Source organism: Periophthalmus magnuspinnatus, chromosome 5, assembly GCF_009829125.3.
Source record: "Periophthalmus magnuspinnatus isolate fPerMag1 chromosome 5, fPerMag1.2.pri, whole genome shotgun sequence".
NCBI classification, from domain to species: domain Eukaryota; kingdom Metazoa; phylum Chordata; class Actinopteri; order Gobiiformes; family Gobiidae; genus Periophthalmus; species Periophthalmus magnuspinnatus.
The window spans coordinates 6477888-6494941 of record NC_047130.1 but is presented as its reverse complement, the minus strand read 5'-3'; the positions used below and the strand labels follow the sequence as shown (position 1 = coordinate 6494941).

Sequence of the window (17054 nt, the reverse complement as noted above, 5' to 3'; positions counted from 1 at the left end):
TGTTGGGAGAGGAAAAGGGGGCGTGGGATATGTATGTTTGGATCAGAGGTATGGCGTTGTTATAATTGCTGACAAACCTGCAGGGGGCGTGTTATGACAAATGGACTTTTATGAGCTTCAAATGTCTCATTGTTGAGATTCCAAGCTCGGAATGTTCAAAATTTTCTTTTTGTCAATACCATAGTGACAGTAAGGATAGATGAAGTCGAGTGGCTAGTTAAAGTTGGACCTTGCAGCTTTTCTGGCTCCCACCTACTTGTCCCATGGAGATGTTAATGCCATGTCTCTCAGTATGGCATTAAATTTGTCTATCTTCATGGAGTAAAGCAGGTCCGATCTGGAAAGTTTTTCAAGGGATTTATTTAACGATACAAACACCTACGAGCAGGATGAATAAGTTTAATGCCTTATTGCAGAACATTCTTGACAAAGCAATGACATCTCAATGGACACAAGCTGATGGCAGAACCCAATCCAGAAAAGTTACGTAGTGCATCTTTAATATCATCTTCCTGTGGAGTTTGACATTGTATTAACATTATCCACAATGGGAGACTTCTTAAGTAGGTCTCTGTGTTCTGTCAGTTGGCTGGGCGTTAAAGATGTAATTCGAATGAAATAAATATTTCTTTACTTTATGACAATGCTGCAAATACTGCAAAAGTAGAAAATTATAGTTTTGATTTTACTTTTACTTCCATTAATTTACTTCATTTTTTATTTTATTTATTTATTTATTTTTAATACAAGACATACATACATAGTGATCATACATATACAATAATGGCAAGTGGTGATAAGACATACCAAGACATACCGAGACATACCGAGACATACCGAGACATACCGAGACATACCGAGACATACCGAGACATACCGAGACATACCGAGACATACCGAGTGTGTGTGTACATGTGTGTTTGACATTCCCGTATTGGAGGGGGGTAAGGGAGAGGAGAGTGCTAGTACTAGTCATTTGTAAGTGAGCAGGGAAGGTATAGAGAATATAGATGGGAAGAAAGAAAATAAGTAAAAAATATATAATAAAATAATAATAATAATAATAATAATAATGAATTAGGTGTTATGATCGGTGAAGGCCAGTTGCTAAGCTCAGCTGTAACCCGAATTTTGGCCAGTTTTGTGATATTATCTGGTATTTTTCCTAGTAGCATTCTGTCCCATAAGACTTGATTTAAAGTCAGTGTGCAACTTTTTCTTGCCATAAATGGATGAGCGTCAAAAAACACAGATCCACAAAATATACTCTTATTCAGCCTGGATGCTTGTTTCCATGGAAATGGTGTCCCTTTGCTTATAATTTTCCAGAGTACGGCATAAACCGTATCTATCTTCATGGAGAATGTTGGTTTTAACATTCTTTTTCCATGGACTCATTCAGTTGACTTTCTACCCCCAGAAAGTGACATACTATCACTTTAAAAATATAATAAAATAAAATAAAATGGATGTTCACAGTTTTCATTTTAAGTACAGATAGCTTGATTACACACACACACAAAATATGATTTGTGTGTCAGGTTTACAAAAATAATAGGTTGGTGCTCACTGTTTTGTCCTGCCTGTCCTGTCATTTTGATCCATTGTCTCGCTGTGGCTTGTTTTGTTTTGAAGCAATTTATTTCTTTTTTGTTGAGTGCTTTCAGTTTTTTTATGCATTTTACCATCTGAAATTTTATTACACAAATAAATTTAGTTTTGTTTGTTTATACCATGTGTCTCTCAAGTCGGAAGTTGAATTTGCAAACACTCCATAAAACTCAAATTTGTTCAGCTCTTCTGACACAAACTATTTTATTGTTATTTGATTTACAACAGTATAAATGACAGACGATAAAAATATATACTTAAAAGTTTTTGTTTTACTTTTATTTTATGACTTAGTACTACATGCAAAGCTCTATAGACCTACTGTTGTTACGATACTAAAATTTCAAACTCGATTTTGATACTAAGGAATAGACTTGATACTCAATACCGATTTCCATGCGTGCATAGATTTTATCCATACATTTTCCCTTCCACCAAAAGTCCCATTCACAGGACAGAAATGAAACGTTCCTGAATAGCTTTAGAATGATCTTGAGCTGTATTAGAACAAGTATAAGACCACATGGACTAGTATACGCCCATGGACCACTATGGACCACTAATATTAAAAAAAGTACTATTATTCCATCCATCCATCCATTTTCTTCCGCTTATCCGGGGCCAGGTCGCGGGGGCAGCAGTCTAAGCAGGGACTCCCAGACTTCCCTCACCCCGGACATGTCCTCTAGCTCCTCCGGTGGGACCCCAAGGCGTTCCCAGGCCAGCTGAGAGACATAGTCCTGGGTCTTCCCCGGGGCCTCCTCCCGGTGGGACAAGTGTTATTATGTAATGTTGAAAATCACCTTCTGTTGTCAAAAGAGTGTTTTTAGTACCATAATAATAGATGTACCCAATTGTAAACCATGAATAAGGAACATATTCAGTTAGAACTGTCAGCCCTGCCCATTGTCCATTGTCCTCTCACTCAGACATTGAACCATGACATACATTGATTTATTAAGTAATAAGTAATAAATAAAGCCGCAGTACCTGATTGTTGCTGTCTGAAAAACACCAAAAACATAATTAGTTCATTTTAAATTGTTTGCATTTGTTGTCCAAAGTTATTCCTCACTTACTTTATGCATTGAGCGTCCTAATTATTCACCACAATGAGTTTATAAGCACTTTTCACAATTCTTCTCTTTCATAACAAAGACCAAAGTGGAGTTTTGCTGTGACGGTAACGCTAACAACTATTTGCTTGCTAACATGCACTTCCTTATCTGACAATGAAACTCTTTATGTTTAGATGCAGACAGCACACAGTGGACATGTTTTGACCTCAAGAGCTGCTTATAAAATATATTTGTGTGATGGCAGGAGACAGTTTTGCGCAAAAAATCAAGTATTGGAACATAAACATATAACAATCTAATAAAGGCTTTTTAAAATGGGATAATGTGGAGAGAAGCCGCATAGTGTAGCAGCGTCTCGACAAAGAACAAACTTTTCGCTTGCTATCACTTGGACATAAGTATAAAGAATAGGTGTTGTATGCAGTGTAAAAATGTCATTTATCTGCCTTACACTGGGGAGAGCTGAGGGCGATTGGACAGAGGCAGGATGGATGGCGACTGTGGAAGGGAAAACAGCTTCAGGTTTCTGATGCCTGTTAGAACTCTGACCATATACGAAGACTGTTTATTATGGGATACATTGGCTGGACCCTCCTCTCCTGCTGTGATCGTCTTTTGCATTTGCATTTTGGCTCATTCCTCAAACAGACAGAAGGCTGGTTTATTCAAGCATGTTGTGGCCATTTGATAATGCAATTCTAATAAGGGCATGTTTTGGTTTGTCACACTGCAACTTTTGATGTGTAATGGGTGTCATTTTCAAACTTTGTTTCAAAGCACTGTTTGTATATTTCAGTGCAAATAGCAAACAATAGATCAATTATAAGCTGTTCAAATCGTAGTACCAGCAGGTGGTGGCTCCGTTCAGGCTCTAGACCAGGGGTCACCAACCTTTTTTAACCTGAGAGCTACTTTATGGGCACTGAGTCATACGAAGGGCTACCAGTTTGAGACGCTCTTCTGAAATAACACATTTGCTCAGTTTGCCTTTAGTTATAAATTATTAACAATGATAAATGATAATCATCTATGTGAACACACTAATCACGTTGCAAGACACTGATCACATTAATGATTTCTCAAAATAATTATCAACGATGAGCAAGGAGGGAAACAGATATCAGTATTCAGCACTTTAACTTTACTAATCTTAGTAATTGTTAAATTTCCAGATGACACTTACATCACTACATCTCATAGGAAAAGTATCCCATTTTCACTATCCATTGACAAACCTTTTTAACAAAACATAAATAATATACATTGCACCATGTTTCATAAAGTTATCAATTATGTAATGTTAAAGAAAAATAAGCTTACATATTTTTAAATAAATTTCGGTTGCGTTGTGTGACTTTGTCGTGGAAAAAGCCTGGTGTTTACCCAAAGCTGCGTTTGTGAGACGTAGTGAAGTGTCCCTCCACATTGTGCCGCTTTGCCGTCGCCACAGTCGCTCCGCAGATGAGATACGCGCAGGTTTCTTTTACAGTCTTAAATCGTTGTGAAAGTGATCTCTTTATTTTCTACCATGTTTTGGAGAAAGAAACTGCATTCAGCGCATCCTCACAGCGCTCGCGAGCGGAGCACTGGTTTTGTCACGCGCACAATACTGACCTTTGAAGTGAGTAGGTCAAAGTTCACCTTAACTTATCTATCTACACTTCACGTATAATGAACATATGTTTAAGATATTGTCATTTTTAAATCTATATAAACGCAAGGGTGATTAAAAAATAGCAACAGAATAAAATTAAATTTTAGATGCAGTGAGTTGTGCTATTTTTAGAACTGGTCTGCGGGCGACTCATGTGGGGCTTGGGGGCGACATGGCGCCCGCGGGCACAGGGTTGGTGACCCCTGCTCTAGACGTCTATGGTATATTATAATCTGATGTTGCACATTTATCAATCTGGAAAGGCTCTCACTGAAAACTCTCACTGATTGGGGAAAGGCACAATGTTACGACGTATATTAGAAGCTGATTAGTTGAAGTGTCAAAACAGCTGAAACGCACAAAAGTACTACGTTTCTCTCTAAACATTTTTTCAAAAATGGCTAAAATAGGCTGGCATACATCCATCTGTGTCGCTATGTTTGTTTTGAGTCATTTGGGCGCTTCACGTTTGGATTCCACCATAGACTGTATAAAGAAGTGGACCATGGAAGTGTGACGTCACCCATAGTGTTCAGCTCCAGCCAAACGAAGCTCATTGAAGCTACAGCAATTACAGGGGGGAATTTGGAGTTTCACATTTGGAGTTCTGACCACGAGTATTATAGCAACCAAAGAGCCAATCCAGAGCAAGGCTAATGAAAGTAACGCCTCTTCTCGCCCGGACCACTAATGTCACATGAAGTCATGATATAATGTATATAATATAATGTATATAGTATCTCTTTCTTTGAGAGAAGGTAGCCTAAGATGGGTATTTGCACTGTAATATACTTTATCTTTTAATCATTCAAATCTGAGAGAAACAAAACACACATTGTAGTTCTGTTGCTTTCACAAGTAATCCTGCCATATGCTCAATGCACATAAAAAGACATATGCTAAAATACACACAATTACTAGTGCCTCTTCTACTCATATCTGACCTGTAACTGCTTGTTTCCATGGAGATACATAAGACAAAGTAGTAACCTATCCATGGAGACCAGAAAACTTTTTGCATAGCGGTGGGACGAGACAAGACAAGATATATGCATAATTTGTAATGAATAAATTGTGCGGTTCAGGCCTCACAGTTTTGTAATATATTCATACTTTTGCTGTCATGTTTGCTTTTTAACTACACAGATGTAACTCACCAGTGCTTAACTCTTTCTATATGTAAATGTGGGGGGAAAAAATCTCATTTCAAGATTATTTTTCACAGCGGAATATTTTATGTGGCATGAGATCTTGATTACTACTTTAAAACATCCAGAGTAGTGTAAAAAGGTTTTATAACACAAAATAAATTACCTTCTAATGCTAACTTGTGTTTGTTTGTCTTTTGTTTGTCCATAGTTGATCCACACTATCAGCGTGGTGGACAGGGACGAGCCGCAGACGGGACACCGCTTCTACTTCACTCTGGCTCCAGAGGTCTCCGACAACCGCCACTTTACTCTGTGGGATGTTAAAGGTGAGAGGTCAAAGGCAAAAAGCAGCATATTGTGATATTGCACATTTGCACGCAGACTCTTGTGTGTAGGAATGCATTACTTGTCATGAACACTATAATAATGTATTTTCTTAGACATTAGGCCCAATTTTCATATTTTATTTTTATTTTTTTGTCTTCAAACAGACTCTGAAGGGAAATTGAATCACTGAAAAATATGCAATGTATCTACAGGTATTAGCTAAGTTATTATTTAAAGAAGTGTCTGCTATATAGTTATAATCTACAACACCTGTGGATCATTACGTTATAATTTGGACATTTTAAAACACAATATTCATCTAAATCGACTTATTAAAAGAAATAAAAGAAGTCCGCTTATTTCCGCGTCAAAAAACTACAGTTCCCAATAGGAGCTGACGTCACCATAAACGTCATCACAACAAAGAGCCGTGAAATTAATGGCCCCACCGATGGATAGCTGCAGATCACACTAGCAAGCCGTGGATTTTATTTTCCCATACGTACCAAAATGTCTATGCAGCACTGTCGAATCCTACACGTATCAACGATTAAGAAAATAATATTGGAGAGTGAAATAAGTACAACCGAAGTAAGTAAAACCGGGGTTGATCGGCAACATGGCGTCTTGAAAATCAGCAGTGAAGATTGCTCAAACATGCACGAATCACTGCAGAAACAACTTCAAGAAAGAAGGGGGAAATGACTATAACATGGTCAAAAGCTTTGAAAAGTCAATTTTGCAGAATAGGTCAGCTTTAACATCTACCAAAACATGTCTTCTACAATAGACGCTGCCATCTGTCTTAGCTGTTGTTCCCCCCAAAAATGTTGTGATATCATCTTTGCAATAAGGAGAAGCTTGTAAAATCCCTACTTGATCGTGCAACATTATAATTTCTGACAACCTTACAAACACAAGCATACAAATTCAGGCTAGAAAAAATATAATAGAGAATGCATTTGTTTTGAGTGGGTGTAGTTTAAAGTATTTACTGGATCGTGGACGTGACCATTTTATCGAAAACCATTAGGCCTCTCCCAGTTTGAGGTGACATCTCCAGTGACTGACAACTTGCTATTCTGCAGAAACACTATTCAATAAAGGCTAAAAAACAATAATTTGATCAGAACAGCAGATGGCTGGTGTTTAAAACTTGAGGGAAAATGTTGTGTTATGCCTACACTAGAATCCCCAAGAGTGCATTTTGTAACTTCTAAGATTTATAAGCAAGATGCCATAATGATTATTTTAAGACAAACACCACCTGTCTCCTGTTTGTATTTGCAAAGTAGTGTCACCCATTGCAAACATACTGATTTCAATGCATTCCAATACATATTTAATAGCTTCTGTTTAAATTGTTATACTGTTCTTTATTGTCAATTCACTACACAGACTGAGAGCTTGTGTGAACCATAGACTGTATAAAGACGTTGACTAAAGGAGTGTGATGTCACCCATAGCGTCCGGTCAAATGAAGCTCATCAAAGTTAGCAGTTATAGGGGCGAGTTTGAAGCCGTGTTCCATGTTAGGAATTTCAACTGCAAATATCAGTAACCAAAGACTCAATCTGGAGCAAGGATGCTGGTTTGGCAGGGGGCGGGTGCTTAGCAATGCTGTCAGTCAAACCTGTTGCTGACACGGGAGCGACTTCGGGGACAGAAGGTGCCAGATTTGTCAGTTATTAATGGTTATATCTTGAGTTACAGACACAATAGTGGAATAAAAATTCCAGGATCATATAGAGCGGGTTAATATGAACATTTTAAGACCAAAATGACGAGGTTCAATGCAGTAGTTACAGAGAGAGGTGTGACAGTTTTTTAATGTAAAGTGAATTGGACACAGATGGCGATGGAAGCACACTCCTGCTCACTTCCTGTTTGGAACGCGGCGGCGAGCAGGTTATCTACGTTTATTTACATATACAGTCAGTTTAACTAACATTTCTTCAACATGTCTTCATCATGTCTAGGCCTGTCACAAAAACACATTTTGATATGTGATATATTGCTGAAGTAAATATAGACGATATAGACGAATTTAGACGATAAACAAGCTGACGCAATAACCCTAAAGCAGGATTACCCCTCAAAAAACTATTCTAAACCTACAATATTGTAAAAAAAAACATGAGCTACAATAAATAGCAGAATGGAACACTTTAGTACTTTCTTTTTATCTATAATGAGTCATGGAAGTGATTTATTCAACCTTTTATGGCTTAAAGCTTATCATATAGCCCAAAAAAATAACCAAAAAGTCCCCAGTAGTGCAAAGAAAATGTACAAAGACACAACAGAAAATGTACCTCATTGGAACACAGCAACTCAGAGGGAATAAAGTTCACATCTTACGACATCTTCTTCAAGAAACTTAAATTGCCAGACTTTTCTCTCTGATACCAGATGCTCCTTGTGCATCTCCCAATTAAGCAGGTAGTGCACATGTAATGAAACAACTAACTGTAGAAGCAACTAGCCACTGTTACGGTCTATATTGACAGGTCTAGTGACCACTGATGCTCGCTGCTGTTCAGTGTGCGTTCTGGAAAATTTTGACTGCACTATTTTTTCACCAACTGGACTGAGCTCAGGTGACATAGTGTGGCAGCAGCGGCTTGTCCACAAAAGCAAATGTCAGCAGATTGAATCCCGCTTAGAACTGTGCATACTTTTGTTCTTAGGCAGCATACTACACCCGCCTCATCTTTGTGTGAATGCATTGACCCGAGTGACCCGAGGGGCCAATGGGAGTCTCACATCTATCAGTCTACTGTAATAATTAATTTAACTTGGACAAAAGTTCTGAATGTTAGCTTAGCATTGCAATTTTTTGTATCTTGATTATGAACACACATTAACAGCTGACTATAAGTTGAGTGCAAACGGTGCAAACATATATATGTAATGCAAAACTACAGCACACTGTCCATTGCAAGATATGCTTGCTATGTTTTTCCCTCCTCTGTTCCCCTGTGCTCCTGCAGATCCATCGTTTAGAGACGTGTACCTAAGCGAATGTGACATGTGGCTAAATAAAGATTGATCTGACACCAGGAAAATGTCAGGGGAGCGGCCCAGCTATAGGCAAATGTCAGAGAGTAGAGGCAGGGGCGGCACTGTACTCCCATTCACCCTGTGTGGGATATAGGAAGCAGCCAATGACCATTAATACTTCAGGAATACTGTTTTACATTATTATATTCATAAATAGTTATAAAATAGTTATTAATATATATATATATATATATATATATATATATATATATATATATATATATATTTTATATATATATTATTTTTTTCCCCTTGTATTTGAGCAAAATTTGTTTTGCCCCAGCGGTCCGCTACGTGCTTTTCTTATCTGATAATCAGAAAGGGTGTGTTAGTCTGCTAGTTGCTGTTCATTCTTCCTTTCTTTCTTTTTTTCTTTATTTGTCGTGGACCATGTACAAATTCATTCATCTTACAAAAGAAAAGGATGATTTGTACCAGATTTAGCTACTGCTATTTTCCATGTGCAGTCGCTGGGCAGATGAACACACATTAAAATACACGTTTCATTACAATGACAGTATAAGAATAACAGTTCATCGTTAACAGTTAAATACAATAAAATGTCACCATGTCCAAACCATGATGTTCAGTCCATACCAATATAAAAAAAGTCATTATGTGCAGGTTTTTTACAGTGAATACAGGAACAAATAAACTAGACTAATATGGACACATTAGATTTTCTAAAATGTACTTTTTCAACTTTCTAGTAAAATTAATCAAATCTACAGACAATTTCTGGCTGTCTGGAGCTGATTCACTGTCTGATGGTTTGAAATGAAAAAGCTGCCTGAGCAAAGGCCGAAGATCTTTTTAGAACTATGCAGTTTCGGTTCACAGAGACCGAGTGCATTGGGTAGTTTGTTCAGAACAAAGTTTAATAAATTAGCATCACCCTGATGTTTGTCATGAGCCAATTACACCTGCAGCTATCCACCTCATTTCTGTGTGATCAGAGAGCCCAAAGGCAGTCTCGCATCTATCAGTCTACCACAATAATTAATATAACTTTGATAAAAGCACAAAAATAACAGTGCATTTTTTATATCAATATCTACATATGTAATGCAGAATTTCCCAAAGAGCACAGTGTCCATTTTGAGATGCTGTTTTTCTTGTTCCCCTGTGTTCCTGCAGATCTATAAAGCATTTTGTTGTCCAGTAATCAGAAAGTGCGTGTTAGTTTGCTAGTTGCTGTTAGTGCCACCATGATGTTTGTCATGAGAGCCAGTTACACTTGCAAGCGGCAATGAAGGGCCTTGACACCACCACTTATTTGGTCATGAGCATTTATGTGAATCATGTGGGCACACAGATTCATTATGGAATACAACGCCCAGACTGTCAGACGAGTTTTTTTTTATTTATTTTTTTATTTATTATTTATTTAGCTTTGTAAAATTATTAATTAGAAAATGGGCAAAAATATCTACAATTACAAAGTTTTATGTTACCTTTTAAAATATTATAGTTATTTAAAAACATACTTAAAACATGATTCATTTAACAGTTTTATTGTTTCTGGTTCACTGATTAAAAGTACTTTGTTTCGGTTGAATTTGCCTATATACTTACCTGCATGTGTTGCCGGGATTTTCCTGGTTTTAAACCCTGGCCTGGTATATTCCTGCGTATTGTCAAACCTTTAGTGCCAAGAATATAAGTGCATACTCAGTTCTGTCTGGGTAGGAATATTGTCACTAATTTTGTGTTGTCAATATAAAAATATAAATATGTATGAATATGTTTGTCAAAAGTTCCAGCTAAGTGAACCTAGGCCTGTCGTGATAATTACTATATGGACGTATCATTCAGTATAAGGAAGCTGGAACAATGTTTTTGAGGATCAGTGTTTACCCTGTGTACATCTTTGCACTTCTGGAACATTTTTGGTGATTTTTTTTTTAGCTATACAATAATCTTTAAGCTGTAAAAGTTTGAATAAATAACTTCTGTGACTCATTACAGATGCAAACTAAGTAAAAAAGTATTGCATTCTGTTTATTTCCTGCAGCTCATGATTTTTTTTACCACAATTGTAGATTTAGACTAGTTTTTGTGGTTTAAATCTGCTCTCGGGTTATTGTGTCAAGCCATGTTCTGTACAAGGTGTAAATATGTTTTGGTAGCACTGTAAATAAAATGTCACTTTTTGACATGTTTGTTTTTTTTGCCTCGGACCCTCTCTTCTCTCCAAGGCTCTCTTCTCCAACCATTTTCACCACGCTAAGCCAAAAAAAAAAACGCACAAAACCTTTCAGAAAATCAAAATACATATAAACTTTACAGCAGCAAGCCACCGGCCACTATTGAGCTGTGTTTTCTCTGAAGGCTGTGCGGCTACATTGAATTTGCAGGCTGGCTCCGGTCATTTCCGACACTTATTACGATCTCTCTGTCCATATTTTGGTAGAAGCACTACAGCCCACGTGATTTTTTTTTATTTTATTTTTTTTCATCCTCCCACCGCGGCTGTACCACTCCGCTGTCGTCTTTCATGGACACATTTGTCAACCCGTCACTTCCAATGTGTCACTGCTTCTTTCCCCCATCATGGGCTCACAATGCGCTCTGTCGCCCAGCCTTGACACGCCAATGATGAAAAGAATTTTTTTTTTTTTCTTCAAATGCGTTACATAAGTCATTTAAAATGGTGGTGTATGGATTAGAAAAATTTAGTTTTTCTGAAAGGACATACTGGTCTAGTCTGTATGTAAAGCTGGATTCAGATGAGGTAACGAAAAGGTGAGGTCAAATTGGGGATGTGGCGGCCATGTTGATTTTGGATCTTTGGGCGAAAACCGTTTTAGCATCTGGGTTAAACCTATAGATGCATGTTAATAGCTTCAATTCGAAATGCTGGTGTTTTATTAAAGTAGATATTTTATGCCAAATCGACTTTTCAGAGCTTTTATCCATGTTATAGTTATTTCTCATTGTCATTTGCTCTCTCAAAGTTGTTTTTGTACCAATCGTGCCCGTTTGAGCAACTTTTAATCCGCTTATTTTCAAGACACCACATTGCCGATCAGTCCTCATTTTCACCGCCCACCACTCTGTACATACTTCATTCTTCTATTTTACTTTGTTAATCAATGACATGTGTAGAAATTTGGCAAAGTCACGTAGTCATTTTGATCCAAATAAAACTCATCAGTGTGATCTGCGAAGAATTGCCGCGCGGTTCTTTGTTGAGACGATGTTTACGGCGACGTCAGCTCCCACTGGGCACCTCACTTTTCTAACATGGAAGTCAGCAAACTTGTTTCTTTTATGAAGTCGTTTTAGATGAATATTGCGATTTAAAATGTGCAAATTATAACGTAATGATCCACAGGTGTCAGAGATTATAACTATATAGCACACACAAGCACAATTGGTCTTCTTTAATGCCTGCTGCGTTACGTGGGGAATAATAAATGTGTCTCGATAATTTGTCAATGATACTTGATAATGATTTTTTTGTACATTTATCTTTCCCCAGACTATGGCAGGCATGAGCTAATTACTGATTTGCGCTTACAAACACAATAATACACTAGCGTCCATAGATTTGCGCTTACAAACACAATAATACACTAGCGTACATAGACATCAAAGGCAAGGCAGATAAACACATTGAAGTGTCTTGCCCAAAGATACAACCACACCATAAGTTTGGATGGAACTACCAAACCTTTAATGAGTATGCAAACATTCTGTAACTCTTCTGGACACCTACAACTCACGAAACAGAGCTAACTGGTTCAGATTTTGCCTAAATGCTAAGTGTTCAGTATACCTGGATTAGCCGCTTCTCGTTCATTGCCCGCTCAGGTTACAGTGGTTGCTGATTGAGAATGGAAGGGCATCTTTCTTAAAAACTGCAATGTTCTGAACGTATATATATGAAAAGTTTGGAATGGAACAACTTTAAACTCTATGTCTCCCTGGAATATTCCACTGTATGGCATTAAACTTATTTACCTTGCATTTCCCCAGATCACACCTGTAACCTAGCCCGCGGGCATCACTGCTTATTTAAAGTTAAATTCAGTGAGGCAAGCAAATATATCTCCATGGAGACTCACGCGTGACCAACACAGCACCAAAAAAGTTACACAGTGCACATTTAGCATACAAATCTGTCAGCTACCTTTGCAAATATACAAATCATAGACGTGTTTGTCCACTGATCTGAAGGTTAGCGGTTTGAATCCAGCTGTCGACATAAACATCAATGGTTGAGCGGTCAGGTTGGCGGTACGATTCTAGCTCCAACAGATGAATGCTGTTCTCGTTTCCTTGGGCAAGACACTTAACCCACCTTGCCCCCCAGTGGTTCAACGTATGAATGTGTGTGTGTGTGATTGGGTGAGTGGTTGCATTGAAGGTGGAAAAGCCCTATATAAAAATGTGACCACTTACCATAATACACTAATATACATAAAAAACTCCCACAGAAGTCATCCTAGTGTCTAAAAAGTCAAAAAGGACATTGTCGCGGCCATATTGTTAGCGTATATGAGCAGTAATATGAAGATTGCGCTCCGTGTGCCAGGGCAGCCACACACACTGACAGTCTAACAGTGAAATATGTTCGGCAAGATGGATTACTTGGTTTTCCCCGCGCAAGTCTCTCCAGCTATCCCAAGTCTATTTGTCAAAGTCCTCTTTCCGGTTCTTGACTTACATCTGTCTTTTCGAGGGTTCGTAGCAACACAATGGTTAAGCGTAATTTTAAAATATTGCACTGATTTGATATTTTGTGTTTAGTTCAGAGTTGACACCTTTTGTTGTTGTGGTTAATGTAAAACTTTTGTATGCGATAGTGTTGCGTCTTAGCATCGCCGACAACTTAAAAGTTCTATTCGTTGGTTGGTCTGTTTTGGAGACTGGCTCTAGGAGTTGAGACTGCTGTTGCTTTGCTCTTGATTTGGTGTGGGTTATGGCCTACAGTAGCCTTTGTGTTCAGAAAATAAACAACCAAAATATATTCAGTGTGTTTCCTTACACCAGAACGCTTCAACTCAGCCTTGACTCCTCTGATTGCCCTTGAACTGCGTTGGATAGTGGATTATCTATCTCGACTGGGGCAAAAAAAAAGTGGTTTATTTATGTTTTAGAATAGCTCCTAACAGCAGCAGTAGTAGAAGGCAAGCACGTGTTAACATAAAAGGGGCTCGCTTTGACAGAAATGCAGACAAGATGGTTAATTTGCCGGGGGGAATATCTCACCTACACTATAAGTTCTTATGGGCACTAGGGAAGGAGATGTTTTAAGTGGGTCACCAGTTACTTTAAAGGACTTGTCTTGAATGAGAGACAACATATTCCAAGACTGCCCACAAGCCACTATAAAAAGACTAATAAATCTATCTTTTTCTTGTACTCTTCCAATATTTTCTTTTTAATGGCTTACCACGCTTTTTTCACTTCTCTTTGGGGTTAAAGTTCATATTGCTCAATCAATTCCGTTTTTATCCGTGTAACTTGGTTCAGCACATTAGGTTATATCTTTCTTCCTAGATAAAGCCCCAAAGCTTTTAATAATTTAAAGCTGTGTTTCTCTTCCATTTAATTTGAAATAACTATTCCATTTATTGCTTACACTTGCCATCTCCTGGTACATTATATTGATTGTTTCAGTATGTTTATTTGTGTTTGTTGAAACCTATCACTCTAACCTGGAATTTATACCAGGGGCTTCAGCAGCACATAACGTAGGCAAAGTTCTATACGCAAATATTTTTAAAAGCACCACTTTACATAGTGTATTTTCACTTTTTTATATAGCTTACATAGTTATTGTAGATCAGGTGAAATACATTTTAAAACTAAACAAAAGTTGACAAAAGGGACAATACTTTAATTAAGCTACTTAAGCTACCATTATGTTTTATTGTCTGAATGTCAAGTGCCTTTTCCTTCACAAGTTGTCCTTGTAAAGTTGCTGTTTGACATTATAAAGTGTCAGCCAGCATACACATTGTTGACACGACTGTAGAGTTTTTAGAGAACTTATTTTGACACCATGTGCATATTTCCTGTCTTTCTCACACTAAAATGTCTAAAGACGCTGAGGTGACGCTGAAAATTTTGAACTGCAACTGAATTTGAGCGACATATAACATTGCTGATGTAGATTGTCTGACCGGTTAAAATGAAAAGCGCTTCCTTTGCGTATGCTGTGCTTACACTCTGTTACTGCTTTGGTGTTAATTGTAATGTAAGGAAGTTTACACCAAATCAAAATCCAGATTAAAGCCGGAACTAAACCCTAGACTAGACCAGGACTACAGCCAGACTAAAACATGACCATATTCGTTATCTGAACTATCCAGATTCTAAAACACATTACAAACACGTATGAAATGTTTGCACGTCTGACCAAACAAGGGCTTTTAACCAAACACATGTGCACCCATTAACCTGCCTTGTATGACTGCTGCAACATGAACAGTATATACATGTACATAGTGAATGGATGTGGTGACTGATGTAGAATGGGACTATAGCTCATAGTATCATTGATTGATTGGATGAATTATCACATTAATGTACATGACATCAACCTGTCCAGGTACTGAAGGTGCAAATGAGCAATTTTTCTAAACCTGGCTCAAACATATTACCACCTTTTTTGTTTTTTTGTTGTTGTTTTTTTATATGCATTGTTCCTGATAAATAAACGAATAAACAAAATAAACTTCGCATGATCAACTATTACCAAAGCCCTAGAACGAACCATAAGTCTCATACCATTAACTTGATGTATGACAAAACCTCTTATATTTAAAATGACCCATGTCTTCTTATACATTAACCTTTCACCTCCCTCCTGTCCCTTCCCCAGATAACACAGCTGGGATCCGGACGCAGCGCTCAGGCTTCAACCGTCACGAGCAGAACGTGTACTTACTGCCCATCCTGGTGGTGGACTCCGGACCGCCCTCGCTCAGCTCCACGGGAACGCTGACCATCCACGTGTGCGGCTGTGACCCAGGTGAGAGCTGCCATTATCTGCATTAGCGTCACTGTCACCTTATGGGCGAGCGGTCGGGAGCAGGGAAAGGTCATATGTACGAGGGCTAGGAGGGGGTCAGCGAACGCCTCATGTGGGGGGTCTCACCGCGGGGGGATTAGTGCGATTATGACTAATATGAGCGGATTCAGTCAGGGGTAGTCATGTGGCATTTGGGGTCTATGTGGTGAAGTGGAGAGTAATTGCGTTGAAGGGTGGAACGTGATAAAACGCTTTACGGACATTTTTATTGTTTAAAGCCCCTGTATGAAAGCATGTAAGTATGTATGTTGGAAAAAAGTAAAATGTCTTCACTAGGTACAGGGACAAAGAAATCAATAGTTTATAGAGGAATGTAATTACACAGTATCTTACACAGTACAATGCATTCATTTTTTATCAATGGTAAATTAAATGGTAAAGTACTAATTCATTAAGCTGAATGTGACACTGATTCTTATGGCGAATATCAAATGCTAATATTATAACTGTGGACGATGTGTTCAAGTGTACATGTATTAACGTGAGTGGGTTTAACTACTTCCTCGTTTTCGAACATGACAACATGCTGTCTTTTCGTATTACATTCTGCTTTTTTAAATTGTCCAGTGATGTTTTGTTTTTTATTATCTGTTCTGTCATGTTCAAAGCAAAATCAATCAATTATTTGGCGTAGTGGAGAGTCGCCTCCTGCTTCTTTCCATAGAAATGTTGTTCATTTGGCTGTAACGTTCCACAGTATGGCATGAAACATATCTGTCTGAAGTATGGTTTTAATTTACAGTGTTCCACGAAATCATGCATATGCTACCTCCAGAAAGTTACATACCCTACTTTTTTTTTTTAGAAAATATACCATAAAATATACACAAAAAAAGTACATATATACCATAAAAGTACAAAATGAAAACAAAAACAGGGAGGACTCTAAAGACAAACAACGAGGAGCAACCTAAACAAAATTAGATTAACTTAATTTAGAGAGAAATGCTTGACAGAACCTTATAATTCTAAGGAGACAACACACCAAAAGTCTCTTTCTCACAGCACTCAACCTCCCAGAACCCCCTCACATGCAGCATTCTCCTCCATCTTCTCTTCCCATAGGTTGATTGTTGGTTCTTTCCTTCCTACACATTTAAATTTATAAGACAACGCAAGTTTAT

The 17054-nt window shown here is 37.9% G+C and overlaps 1 protein-coding gene across 1 annotated transcript in view; it reads left to right on the top strand.

Annotated features, from left to right (window-relative positions):
• Window positions 1-17054, top strand: part of LOC117370831 (cadherin-22) — a 257026-nt gene that overhangs the window by 223323 nt on the left and 16649 nt on the right. The window contains exons 10-11 of the mRNA XM_055221940.1: window positions 5704-5821; window positions 15721-15870. Of these exons, the coding sequence (XP_055077915.1) occupies window positions 5704-5821; window positions 15721-15870 (268 nt within the window). The remainder of the gene's footprint in view (window positions 1-5703; window positions 5822-15720; window positions 15871-17054) is intronic.